We start from the raw sequence: 13,227 nt of genomic DNA on the forward strand, positions 1-13,227 counted from the left end.
CTCAAAGTTGCCACGCAAATTGGAAGGTTGTTAAGAAGGCGTATGGTGTTTTGGCTTTCATTAACGGGGGGATTGAGTTTAAGAGCTGCAGGCTTTTGCTGGAGCTCTGTGAAACCCTGGTTAGACCACATGTGGGATATTGTGTCCAGTTCTGGCCACCTCATTATAGCAATGATGTAGATGTTTTAGAGAGATTGCAGAGGAGATTTACCAGGTTGCTGCCTGCATTGGAGTGCATAAAGGTTGAGTGAGCTCAGGCTTTTCACACAGGAGAGAAGAAGGAAGAGAGGTGACTTGATAAAGATATACAAAGTAATGAAAGGCATAGATAGAATATATAGCCAGAGACTTCTTTCCAGGGTGAAAATGGCTGTCACAAGGGATAATAATTGTAAGGTGATTGAAGGAAGGTATGGAGAGATGTTAGTGGTTGGTTCTTTATGCAGAGAGTGATGGGGTCCGTGGAATGCACTGCCAGCAGTGGTAGTAGAGTCAGAGACATTAGGGACATTTAAGCGACTGCTGGACAAGCACATGGACGGCAATAAATTGAGTGGTGTGTAGGTAAGGTTAATCTTAGATTAAGATAAATGCTCGGCACAACATTGTGGCGGAAGGGCCTGTACTGTACTGTTCTATATTTTATGTTCTATGTTCTAAAACTAGAGAGTTGCAATTGGCTTTACTGTGTTCAAAACTGGCCTGAAGACTAAACCCGGACATTAAGACCTTGGTGATGGAGAAGCTTTTGGAAATGAACTGAGATGGAATTTATGAATGGACAAACATGAATTTGTTAAGGAGAGTCAATTTAGATTTGTGGAAGGTGAAGTGTGTTTGACTAATTTGTTTGAACATTTGTTGAGATCATGGAATGGGCTGCTTAGCGTAGCATGATTGATATGTAGGTGGACTTCCAGAAGACACTGACAAAGTGTCACATAATATGCAAACTTGACACCTATGATGTAAAAGGAACAGTGGCAACATGGATATGAAATAGGTTAATTGACAAGTAGAGAATCATGATTAATTTTTTTTGGACTGGTATGTTGTGGTATGTTGTGTGGTTTCTCAGAAACACTGCCTTTCTTGATACCTTTAATGGTCTAGACTTGGGTGCATACATTTCAAAGTTTTCCAGAGGCACAGACTTCCAAATACAGTACATTTTGAGGATAATAATTGAGGATATCCACAGGTTCTTGTAATGGATGGGCACATGATGATGATCTGAGAAATGGCAAAAGATTAGTGATAAATCTTTGGCAGGGAAAATGAGAAGAGATAATATGAACCGAAAGATATAATTCCAAAGGAATGCAGGGCAGATATGAGTGTTTAAGGCAATAGGACAGTGGTTAAAAAGGCATTTGTGTTCCTGGGCTTTATAAATAGATTGCAGAGTACAAGAACAAGGAAGTTCTGATGATGATTAATGTTGGCCATTGCACGGTAGAAAGAGTGTTAGAGGAGGTCTTCGATAGTGCTATGCTCAGTAATAACTGCTCACTGATGTTCCACGTTAGCTCCTGACCTCGTTAGAGCCTTGATCCAAGCATAGACAAGACAGATGAACTGCAGAGGGGAGGCTAAAGCAAATGTCTTGGAACTTAAGGCATTTCTTGAGTAACTGTGGTGTCATTGAGCCCGAGCTAAATTGGAGTCACTGATTGGATCACTGTCTACTCATTGGAGTTTTAATGAGCATGAAGAATAGTGGTTATGGTTATTGACAGCTAATTATCTCTGCATCAATGCAGCAAATTTACAATGGTCTGCACTGCTCGTAGTTCCTTGGAAAAAGAAGCAAACCATATCCATGTGCAGAAATGCACGGTCAACATTTGGGTGCTAAATGACAGGTAGCATTTGCATCACACAAGCATCAAGCATTGAGTATTTCCAACAAAAGTGAATCTAACCATCCCCCCTTAACATTTCAATGGACCTACCATTGCTGAATCCCCAACAATCAAAACTCTGGGAGTTGCCATAAACTGAACTGGATCAGACATGTAAGTTCTGTGGCTTCAAGAGCTGGGTCAGAGGCTAGAATTTCTGTGATGAGTAACTTAATTCCTGATTCCCCAAAGCTTGTCCACCATCTACAATGCACAAGTCAATAGTGTAATGGTATATTCTCTACTTGCCTGGATGGGTGCAGATTGAATGATCTCAAAAGCTCAGCACCACTGTGAACAAAACAGCCTATTTGACTTGAGCCTATCTACTACTTTTAAACATGCTCTCCCTCCACCACTGAAGCACAGTGGCAGTATTGTGCATTATCTACAAAACACACTGCAGAAAGTCATCCTTACATCTTTCAACAGTACCTTCCAAATCCACATTCACTACCTTTAAAAAGGACATGGGCAGCAGATTATGGGAACACCACCACCTGGAAGTTCTGATACACAGTCCTGACTTGAACATATATTGGTTTTCACTGTCTTTTAGTGAAGAATTGTTTCAGACCTAAATGATCAATCCTATATCCTGAGACTGTGTCTCCTGTTTCCAGACTCCACAACCATGATAATATCACTCTGCATCCAGCCCAATTAGAATTTGTAGAATTATACATTTCAATCCGATGCCCCTCACCCATCTAAACTCTAGTGAATATACGTTAGTTGAACTAATCTATCCTTACAGGATTGTCCTGCCATCTCCGATATTAGCTGAGTGAACATCCATTGCATTCCCTCTATAGCAAGTATATTCTTTCATCTGTATTTATACAAGCTTTTATGGCCATATTTATGTTTTACTGCAATTTGACTGTTGTACTGTATTTTTTTCCCTCCTAGCTTGCTAAATTCTAAATGCTCCCAATCCTTAGGCATGCTGGGTTTTTTTTCTCTCGCAATTTTACATGTCTCCTCTTAGGATCCAGTACTGATCTAATTTATCTTACACTGGATCTAATTTGAACTGAGCTTCTTTTGTAAACCATGGTTGAGCCACCTTTCCTCTTTTATTTTTGTGCTGGAGGTAAATGAATAATTCCTGCACATGTGCTATATGCATGAACATTGCTTATCCATCATCAACTCCTTCAGTAAAGTTCCCAAATCCATCCTTTCCAAATTGTGCCTCATAACCTCTTAATTCCCATTTATTTAGATTCAGAACCTTAATTTTAGATTCTACTACTTCACACTTCACCTTAATGAAGAATTCTATCACACTCTAGAAAGCCCTGCTCCATAATACCTTTTCTAGTTTGGTTTGTCCAATGTGCAATTAAATTAAAGTCACCCATGGTTACACTTGTACCCTTATTGCCTGTATCTTTTGCTTTCTTTTTTAATGCCTTCTCTTACATCCCCACTACTGTTTGGGACTTCTAGATAATCCTCAGCAATGGTGTTTCTTATCGCTGCAATACAGGTTCATGCTTTTCTATGCAAAAATATAGATCAGCTTATTTTTAAAAAATTAGAAATATCTAATCTTGAGGATAACTCAGAATAATGCACAATTTACTAATGTTACTTTACCTTGAAGGATGATTACACCATTGGCATTCAGATCCAGGCCTCTGATAAGAAGCATAAAATCACAGTTCACTCTTTCAAGAAACATGCTTGTCAGAACAAGATCTTATTGTCAGAAAAGGCAAGCCAATAAGTTTCAACAACCATTAGCCTTCACTTTCCGATAGCACCTAGTTATTGTCAGTTAGCATTGAAGCAAACTAACTGTCTCACTTTCATTTTGAATGCCAATTGTTTTTTAACTGAGAAGACTCGAAGAGTAGTATTCCTACAGAGGATATTTTCAGCTCATTTTCTGTGGAAAGCACAATGGACTCATTCTGTTAGTTGCTTCTGGATAGGAATGAGGTTTTCCCTTGTTGTAAATCCTTCGGAAGCTCACTTATTTCTATGATTTGTTTTGCTGAAATACAAAGTCAACATCCTGGTCAGAAATATGTTTTAGAATTTATCACAAGGGTTTCAGGTGACAGACAATTAATAAAGTCTCGCTACAATTACATAGGTTGTTGGCGAGACCATGTCTGCAGTACTACATGTAGTTAGTCTTCTTATTTTAGGAAGGATATACTTGTCTTGGAGCAGGTGTAACAAAAGCTCACAAAATTGGTTCCTGGAAGGATATGGAAGTTCTCTGAAATGGACCCATATTGTTTAGAAGGAGAGATGATCTCATTGAAAGATAATGTGGCGGATGATCAACCATTAACTAATTGCTTGAAAGTGTATGTTCATAGGACAATATGCCCTTTTCTTACTCCTTTATGTTTTTAGCACCTAATTTTCTCCTGATAATTATTGAGAAGTCTGGTTTAGAACTCGCATGCCTACATTGCAGAATGAGGCTTTAGTTCTGTCATAACTCATATTATAATTTTACAATATTGACTGTTTGCAAAAAGAGCTGGCTGATGAACAATAATATAGGACTCCATAACCTAGAAAAGTCTAGCTCACCAGCAGCAGACTCGATGGGCTGAATGGCTTACTTTTGCTCCTATGCCTTATGGTCATAGGGTTCAATTCGTGCAGCAGAAAATTTGAAGGGAATTTAGTGTAGGCAAGCCAGGCAAGTTTGTTGCCTGCAATGTTTAACAGCAAGTCTTGGGTAAATAGACAATAGACAATAGGTGCAGGAGTAGGTCATCCTGCCCTTCGAGCCTGCACCACCATTCAATATGATCATGGCTGATCATCCTTAATCAGTATCCTTTTCCTGCCTTATCTCCAAACCCTTGATTCCACAATCCTTGAGAGCTCTATCCAACTCTTTCTTAACTGAATCCAGAGACTGGGCCTCCACTGCCCTTTGGGGCAGAGCATTCCACACAGCCACCACTCTGGGTGAAGAAGTTTCTCCTCATCTCTGTCCTAAATGGTCTACCCTGTATTTTTAAGCTGTGTCCTCTGGTTCGGCACCCCCCCATCAGATGAAACCTGTTTCCTGCCTCCAGAGTGTCCAGTCCTTTAATAATCTTATATGTCTCAATCAGATTCCCTCTCAGTCTTCTAAACTGAAGGGTATACAAGCCCAGTGGCTCCAGTCTTTCAGCGTAAGGTAGTCCCGCCATTCCAGGAATTGACCTCGTGAACCTACGCTGCACTCTCTCAATAGCCAGAATGTCTTTCCTCAAATTTGGAGACAAGAACTGCACACAGTACTCCAGGTGTGGTGTCACCAGGGCCCTTTACAGCTGCAGAAGAACCTCTTTGCTTCTATACTCAGTCCCTCTTGTCTTGAAGGCCAGCATGCTATTAGCCTTCTTCATTACCTGCTGTACCTACATGTTTACCTTCATTGACTGGTGTACAAGAACACCCAGATCTCTTTGTACTGCTCCTTTACCTAAATTGATTCCATTTAGGTAGTAATATGCCTTCTTGTTCTTGCCACCAAAGTGGATAACCATACATTTATCCACATTAAACTGCATCTACCATGCATCTGACCACTCACCTAACCTGTCCAGGTCACCCTGTAATCTCCTAACATCCTTCTCACATTTCACCCTGCCACCCAGCTTAGTATCATCAGCAAATTTGCTAATGTTATTACTAATACCATCTGCTATATCATTAACATATATCGTAAATGGTGAATGAACACGGACAGTTGTTTTAGGAAGAAGCAGTGATCCAGGTGGAGATGGTAATAGGGATGGTCAAATTTCAAAGGTAATATTTGGAATCCTGTTTGGAACATGGGATGTGTATTTAATTGCAGATTATGATGGAATTGTAAAGTTGCATAGCTGTGTTAGAGAGATGACTGGTGGTGGTTTAACCTGAGGGTCACCGTGTTCAAGGAAGGGGAGAGGTTGAGAAGGAAAATCCTTCATAATAACCTCATCCAGTGCAAGAATTGAACACACGTTTTTGGTATTACCCTGTGTTATAAACCAGCCACCCAGCCCATTGAGCTAAACAATTATCATGGCTGATGCTCCTAACTTTTTTGTTAAACTATTTGTTAATGGCATTCTGGAATACTCCAGTGCCATTGTAACTTAATATGTTTTTAACAATAATCTAAGACTGCTGCTTCTTTGCTTTGAAAATTTAAATCCAATTAAACCTCTCCTTCTGTGATATCCCATTTCTGACACCACTCCTAGAATTTGGGGTAGGTCAGTGACACCTTCTCTGGTGTTGTGTGGAGTGGATTTGCCTTCTCTCCATACTCAGTTATCAACTTCTCTAAATTTTCTGATTTCACCTTGCTCTTTACCTTTCTCAGTTGTTACTACTTACTTGCAATGTCTTCCTAAATTAACACTAACTCATCAAAAAGTTGCAAATATAAAATGTGGTGATCATTATCCCCTTTTGTTCTGATACATCATCTGACCCAGCTACTGACAGCTATTCTTCTGCAGCATTCTCTTAATTATTTGTTCTTCAGCTAGAAACCTATTTTTGAAACTCCCAGTCTCTCCCACCCGTAGCATCAATTCTCTCTTTACTGGATTTTAAATTTTTTCTTTAGACCAATGCAAATACTTCTAGTATGTTACTTTGAGTTCTACCAATGCGGGTTCAGCTTAGCTCTGCCTTCTATGCAAATTCAAAACATGGAATTTGACTCAATTACAGTATCTGCACAAATTCTACCAATGCAGTGTTTTTGGTTCAACTGTGACTTCTGTATAAACTCTACCAACACAGAGCCCTAATTAGCGACCTCTCCCTCTTAGCACTTCCTATACTTTGTGCTCTTTCAGATTTTTTGATACTCACACTGAATTTTCCTTGGGTTGGCTTACTGTCCTAGCTATAGATGGAATATAAAAAATACTGTTTTGTCGTGCCAACCAATGGTTCCTGCTCATAGCTTCAGATGTGCTGGTTATAGATTTTTGATCATTTAATCAAGCATATGCAATAAGAGTGTATTCAAAAGCTAGCTCAAAGAACTGTAACGAATACAGGAAAAGGCAATATTTTTACTGCGGAAACATTTCATTATCTAAATACCTATCTTGCTTCTTAAAATAATTTGAAAGAGATGTTTATTCTAGGTCATAGACTAATTTCATTGATGTCTACTCCTTAACCCAGTCAAGGTTCATTTATTTTTGCATCACCATCCTTTTATCTGTCTCTGTCATCTCCTGGTCTCTCCCGCAAGACCTCTCTAGGATTTTTTTTAGATTAGATTCCCGATAGTGTGGATACAGGCCATTTGGCCCAACAAGTCCACACCGACCCTCCGAAGAGTAACCCACCCAGACCCATTTCCCTCTGACTATTGCACATAACACTATCAGCAATTTAGCATGGCCAATTCACCTGACCTGCACATCTTTGGATTGTGGAAGGAAACTGGAGCACCTGAAAGAAACACACGCAGACACTTGGAGAATGTGCAAACTCCACACAGTCACCCAAGGCTGGAATCAAACCTGAGTCTCTGGTACTGTGAGGCAGCAGTACTAACCACTTAGCCACCGTGCCACCTATTTTGGTATCACTAATTATTGTTAATAGATTCCAGCAACACTATCCCCTAGGATGCAGAAGGCTAATCTAGTATAAGGTTGATTAATTGAAATCAAGTAGAGACTGCTCTATGTTTTCTCTATTTAACCCTTAGAGCCCAATTCACTCTAATAATGCTGCTTCCTTATACAGCATCGTTAGCATTGTGAACTGAATAACTTGTGAAGCTGCAGTCACCAACCCAAGATCTACCATATTGTGGATGACAAATCCTTCTTTTTGCTGTATCACATCATTACTTGGAACTGGGCTCCCGAAATTAGAAAAAAAATACATTGCTGAAGAAGTAATTTCCTCTACTGAAACTGTTAAGGTGTTCCTAAATGAATGAATTTAATTAACCAACATCTACTACCATTTTTTGCAGTCTTCTATTTTCACATATATTTGGAATTCTGCCTTGAATTGATCAGACGCACAATATTTTCATTTGAATTCTGAGTCTTTGTGTGGTAGACGTGAGCTGTATTTTGATTTTGGAATGATTGTCAAGAACGTTGAGTCGCTTGATCAGGCATTTGCTCTCCATCCAAAACATGGTTGGATGTCATTTACAGTGACATCACAGCACCACCCCCCCTAACCACACCCCCACACCCCCACAGTATTAGCTGTGCATTTTGATAAGGTTGGGTAGGGGGGAAGCTGTAATTATAATCAGCTTGATTCATCAGCATTTCTATTTCAGACCAGAGGTAAACAATTATATGCAACACGTTTTCTTTCTGGTGCTTCTATGCTGCTAAAGTCCAGCAATTTCACACGTGTTGCACAGAATTGTAACCTATGAGCAATGACCAAGGAAGCAAAACATGTAGATACATCAGTCAAAAAAAAACTTGATCACTCTACTTTGTGACCCACCACCTTATCAAAATGCACACAAAAAAATATGAACTACCTGGTGCAAAACATGCATTGCAATCACCTTTCAGCTAATATTGTTGTAATAGGTGTTTTCTTAGAGAAGTTTTCATATTTGGGGATGTTATTTTAAATTTAAATCTGAACTATATGCAATTTAGATGTGTGGATCTAATCATGAGTAACTGAGCATTTAGTGTGCCCACAATGTGTCAATGTTTGTGATATTGTTCCAAGATGGGAGGCAGGAGTGTGAGGAATAATTGCTCAACTATGCGTGAAAGTGATAAACTCTAATAGTGTGGAATGAAAAATTAAGCTTGAATGTTTATACAAAGACCAATTCTAGATCTTTAATGTTATTCATTACAATGATTCAGCAGGATCATAACTTGGCATTTGAAATGCATAGATCATGCATGTGGAAAATAGCAAATCTGGAGGTTGGCAGTACATTCTGACTTAAGTTTTTTTTTCCTGCTTTTCCAGCAATTTTGTTGCATGTCTACCAAAAGCAGATGCTGATCACAATTATAATGCAAGCAAACCAGAGAATTCAGCAGTGTTAAGTGAAATGCTCAATATAGTGGGAGCGATACAAGTTAGTATTCGAAGTATTTCTAAAATTATTTTGCTTTACATTCTATGAAGAAACATTTTCATTTCACTGAAAATTATTTTTTTAATCTCTTTTTAGAAAGAAGTGGAGGAAAGACATAAAGCAGTGAGTATGAGGTTCCTTCCAATTAGAGAAATTACAAAGGGCAAACATTAGTTTAATATCCACTATTGCAACTGCAAAGTATTAGCTGTTAGATTACAGTATTAGCAGCATATTATAAAAATCCCTTATACAAGAGTCAAAGTAACATGGTAAAACTCATCACAGACGAGGGACTTAAAACTGAACTGTAAAGTTGAATCTGTGCCCAATTTGCTAGAGAATGAAGACTAAAGAGTGTACTATATTACTCGAACGTGTTGGGCTCATCTACCACGAGTCAATTTTCTTAATAAGAATTAACTCTGTTTCAACTTTTTCTACTGATTTCCTCCCAAGTTGATTTTGAAGCACAATTGTGTGATCTTGCAAATATTGTTTTGTCTTTTTGCATTTTTTAAAAATTGATTTTAGTTGAGGAGTTGACTATAGTCTAGATTACTAAACAAGGGGGCATAGCTTTAAATTAAGGGGGGAGGTAGATATACTACTGATGTTAGGGGTAGGTTCTTCACTCAGCGAGTCGTAAATTCATGGAATGCCCTGCCAGTAGCAGTGGTGGACTCTCCCTCTTTATGGGTATTTAAGCGGGCATTGGATAGGTATATGGAGGATAGTGGGTTAGTGTAGGTTAGGTGGGCTTTGATCGGCGCAACATCGAGGGCCGAAGGGCCTGTACTGCGCTGTATTCTTCTATGTTCTATTATTGTTTCAGTGTAAAGATTTGGCCAATATTATTTGCTTGTGTCTTGAAGATTAAATACCTGTTGCTTTTAGCGTTCCCCTCAATATATTTAAATCAAGCAAAAAAAACTTTATCTCTGAGTTAGGAAAATTTCTGTTCCTGATCCAAACCCAGTCCCAAGCAGAAGTGAGACTGAAAATTGAAGGGACATTGGCCATATATTTTCGGTCTTCCTCAGACTCCTCAGGAGGTGGCAGAGTTCTGAAGGATTACAGACATTATGCGCTTATTCAAATAGGTTGTGAAGATTTTTTAGATTAGAATACCTACAGTATGGAAACAGGCCCTTCGGTCCATACCGACCCACCAAAAAGTAACCCACCCAGACCCATTCTCCATATGTACCCCTGACTAGTGCACCTAACACTATGGGCAATTTAGCATGGTCAATTCACCTGACCTGCACATTTTTGAACTGTGGGAGAAAACCAGAGTATACGGAGGAAACCCACGCAGACACAGGGAGAATGTGCAAACTCCACACAGCAGTCGCCCGAGGTTGGAATCAAATCCGGGTCCCTGGCGCTGTGAGGCAGCAGTGTTAACCACTGAACCACCGTGCCGCCCTAAATACAGCGGTTATATATCTAAAAGTTTAACTTCAGTGGGGGTGGGGAGCTTCTAGAAACAATTAATCAGATAAAATTTGTAGTCATATGACAAAATGTACGTTAATTATGAAGAATCAGCATGGATTTCTAAAGGGAAAAATCATATTTGACTATCTTGCTGGAATGTTTGTTTGAAGAGGTAATGCTATTGATGTGGTATACTTGGACTTCCAAAAGGCATTTGATACAATGCCACACAACAGACTTGTGAGAAAAGTTATAACTCATGGAATAAAATGTGTCAGTAGCAAAAGTTTTGTAAATGATGTGAGAAGCTTTTTCATAAGTGGTCTGGGTCTGGAATAAAGTGCCAGGAGGTTTGATGGAGGCAGAATCAATTGAACTATTCAAGAGGGCATTAAATGATTATCTGAATGGAAACAATGTGCAAGTGTCTAAGGAAAAGGCAAGAGAAGAATACCAAGTTACAATGCTCTTTGAACACCCAGAATCAAAAAAATGGCTAAATGCTCTCCTCCTTCTGTGTCGTAACAATTCTGAGAGATAAGGCTAAAGGTACCCCATTAGCTGGTCAGCAGTTGCTCAGAAGAATTCAAGCAATTCCATTTATTAGGCCATTTTCAGATCAGTTCCACTCCTTAATTGTTCAAGCTGGTAAGTGGTTTGTTACTGTTAATTTCTAAAATAAGTTTAATTCTTGAAATTTCTAGTTCATTCATTTGTTTGTGAATGTGAATTATTGAAAGAAGCTGTTAATTCACTGATGCACACAAGCAGGAGACTGGAAGAGCACAGCAAGCCAGGCAGCATCAGAAGATGGAGAAGTTCAACATTGTGGGTATAACCCTTCTTCAGGAATGAGGGTATGGATAGGGGGAGTTGCAGATAAAGCAGGGGCAAGGGTTATGGGTGGGGATAGGGGCATAGGTGAATATGTGTTGTAGGTACGACTTGGTAGATCGATAGGAGGAATTAATTCACTGACAGCAACAGACTACTGTATTTTTAAGAAACTCAAGTTCTTTTCTGATCTTGTTGCACCTTACACCTTACACACTTTGTTCCTCCAGCTCTGCTGCCTCCTGAAGTCAGCAACTAAGGTGTAAATCACAAAAGCTTTGTACTTGGAATCTTTAAAAGACTGTTTAACAGGTTGGCCCCTTTATATGTTAAACATGTAAAGGGACAATATTCCAAGTGATTGCCTTTTATTTCCGTCCCCCGATCTTCATACTTCTCTCCCACCAAATTTGGCGAAGGCTATTTCTACAATGAAACACATTGAAAATTAATAAATGAGTTCAAGCTTTGATGGATTTTTAAAAAAAATTCATGAGTCCATTGCCAGATCAGTTTTAGAAGAAACCACATAAAGCACAAAATTGTGCTGAGGTGGTTTAGACCTTTTAGTGACTTCTTTTGGTGTTCACCACTAAAAACATTCTCTCTGGGTGCATCATAATTTAGTATGGCAAGAAACTACAGAGAGCTGTGAACACAGCCCAGTCAATGCAAGCCAACCTTCCATCAATTGACTCCATCTACACTTCTCGCTGACTTAGGAAAGCAGCTAACATAGTCAAAAACCCCTCCCACTCCTGATATAATCTTTTCCAACCTGCTATACTAAGCGTTAAGATACAAAAGCTTAAACACATACCAACAGATTGAAGAACAGCTTCTTTCCCCACTGTTATTAGACTTCTGAATGGACTTGTAAAGGTTTAGATTTAAAATTGATCTTGCTCTTGTGCACTTACTCTGAGCCATAACATTGTATTCTTTGCTCTGTTCTATAACCCTAGTGCACTTTGTGTGGTATGATCTGCCTGTATAGCACGCAAAAGAAACTTTTCACAGTATCTAGGTACATGTGACAATAATAAATCAAATCAAAGCAAAAAAAAGTATTTATCTGAATTTGACGCATCTTTATCGACCTTCCTTTTGTTTCTCCTTCCCTCCCTCTCTGTTACTTTTGTTTTTGTGTGTCTCTTAACTTTTTTGTCCCTCACTGCCCTACTCTCTCTCTCTCTCTCTCTCTCTCTCTCTCTCTCTCACACACATACGCACACACACTTCCCATAACTAGTTCTATACAAGTTTTGGTCACTGATTTAAGAAAGAACATTGTAGAATTTGATGCTTTATCCTTAAACCTGCATATGAAGATAAGTAGCACAACTAAGATTTATTAAAGCCATGTTGGAGAATAATTCTTTTTTTTTCTTTTTAGGGTCTATTCCCTCCTAAAGATATACCTGTAAGTATTAGACAATGGCAAGCCAACTTTTTCTGAATATTTAAAAGATGAAACATTCATCTTTTCACTGTGTAGTTTATTACCCAATGGAACAATAAAACAAACAGTACAGCCAAGTAAGCATTTGCCTCTTCTTCAGTGCCTTACTGAGCCATGTGTAACAGTGTAGTTTGTGTGTGTACATGCATGTAGCACAAATTTCTGTGTTGGCAGTTACAATGAAACTGTTAAGATTTACACTGCAACTTCATCCTCTGGAGAAGAGTGGTTAAAATGTGATAAGTAGTTTCCATGATAAAGTTGCACATGGAAATTTCCGATGGAGTAAAAATGTTGACAGGAAATGTGAACAGATGTAAGTGATCAATAAAAATAGAGGAGAAAAAATGCCAACTAAAAGTGAAAGAACAGAGTGAAAGAAAGACAGTTGAATATAAAATGGGAAAAGTAAAAAGGAGTGAAGCAATGTTGTATTTACTAAATAGTCAAATGAAGCTCAAGGACTTATTTTAATGGAGCCCAATCCTGACATAAAATTTGAAGACTAATGGATTAGG

General features: G+C 38.8%; 1 protein-coding gene across 2 annotated transcripts in view; it reads left to right on the forward strand.

The window, feature by feature from the left end:
* Nucleotides 1-13,227, forward strand: part of il15l (interleukin 15, like) — a 63,855-nt gene that overhangs the window by 32,536 nt on the left and 18,092 nt on the right. For both annotated transcript variants that reach the window (XM_072584127.1, XM_072584128.1), the window contains exons 3-5: nt 8,859-8,970; nt 9,067-9,093; nt 12,644-12,670. In XM_072584127.1, coding sequence (XP_072440228.1) covers nt 8,859-8,970; nt 9,067-9,093; nt 12,644-12,670 — 166 coding nt within the window. The remainder of the gene's footprint in view (nt 1-8,858; nt 8,971-9,066; nt 9,094-12,643; nt 12,671-13,227) is intronic.

Source organism: Chiloscyllium punctatum, chromosome 14 (assembly GCF_047496795.1).
Source record: "Chiloscyllium punctatum isolate Juve2018m chromosome 14, sChiPun1.3, whole genome shotgun sequence".
In the NCBI taxonomy this organism is placed as follows: Eukaryota; Metazoa; Chordata; class Chondrichthyes; order Orectolobiformes; family Hemiscylliidae; genus Chiloscyllium; species Chiloscyllium punctatum.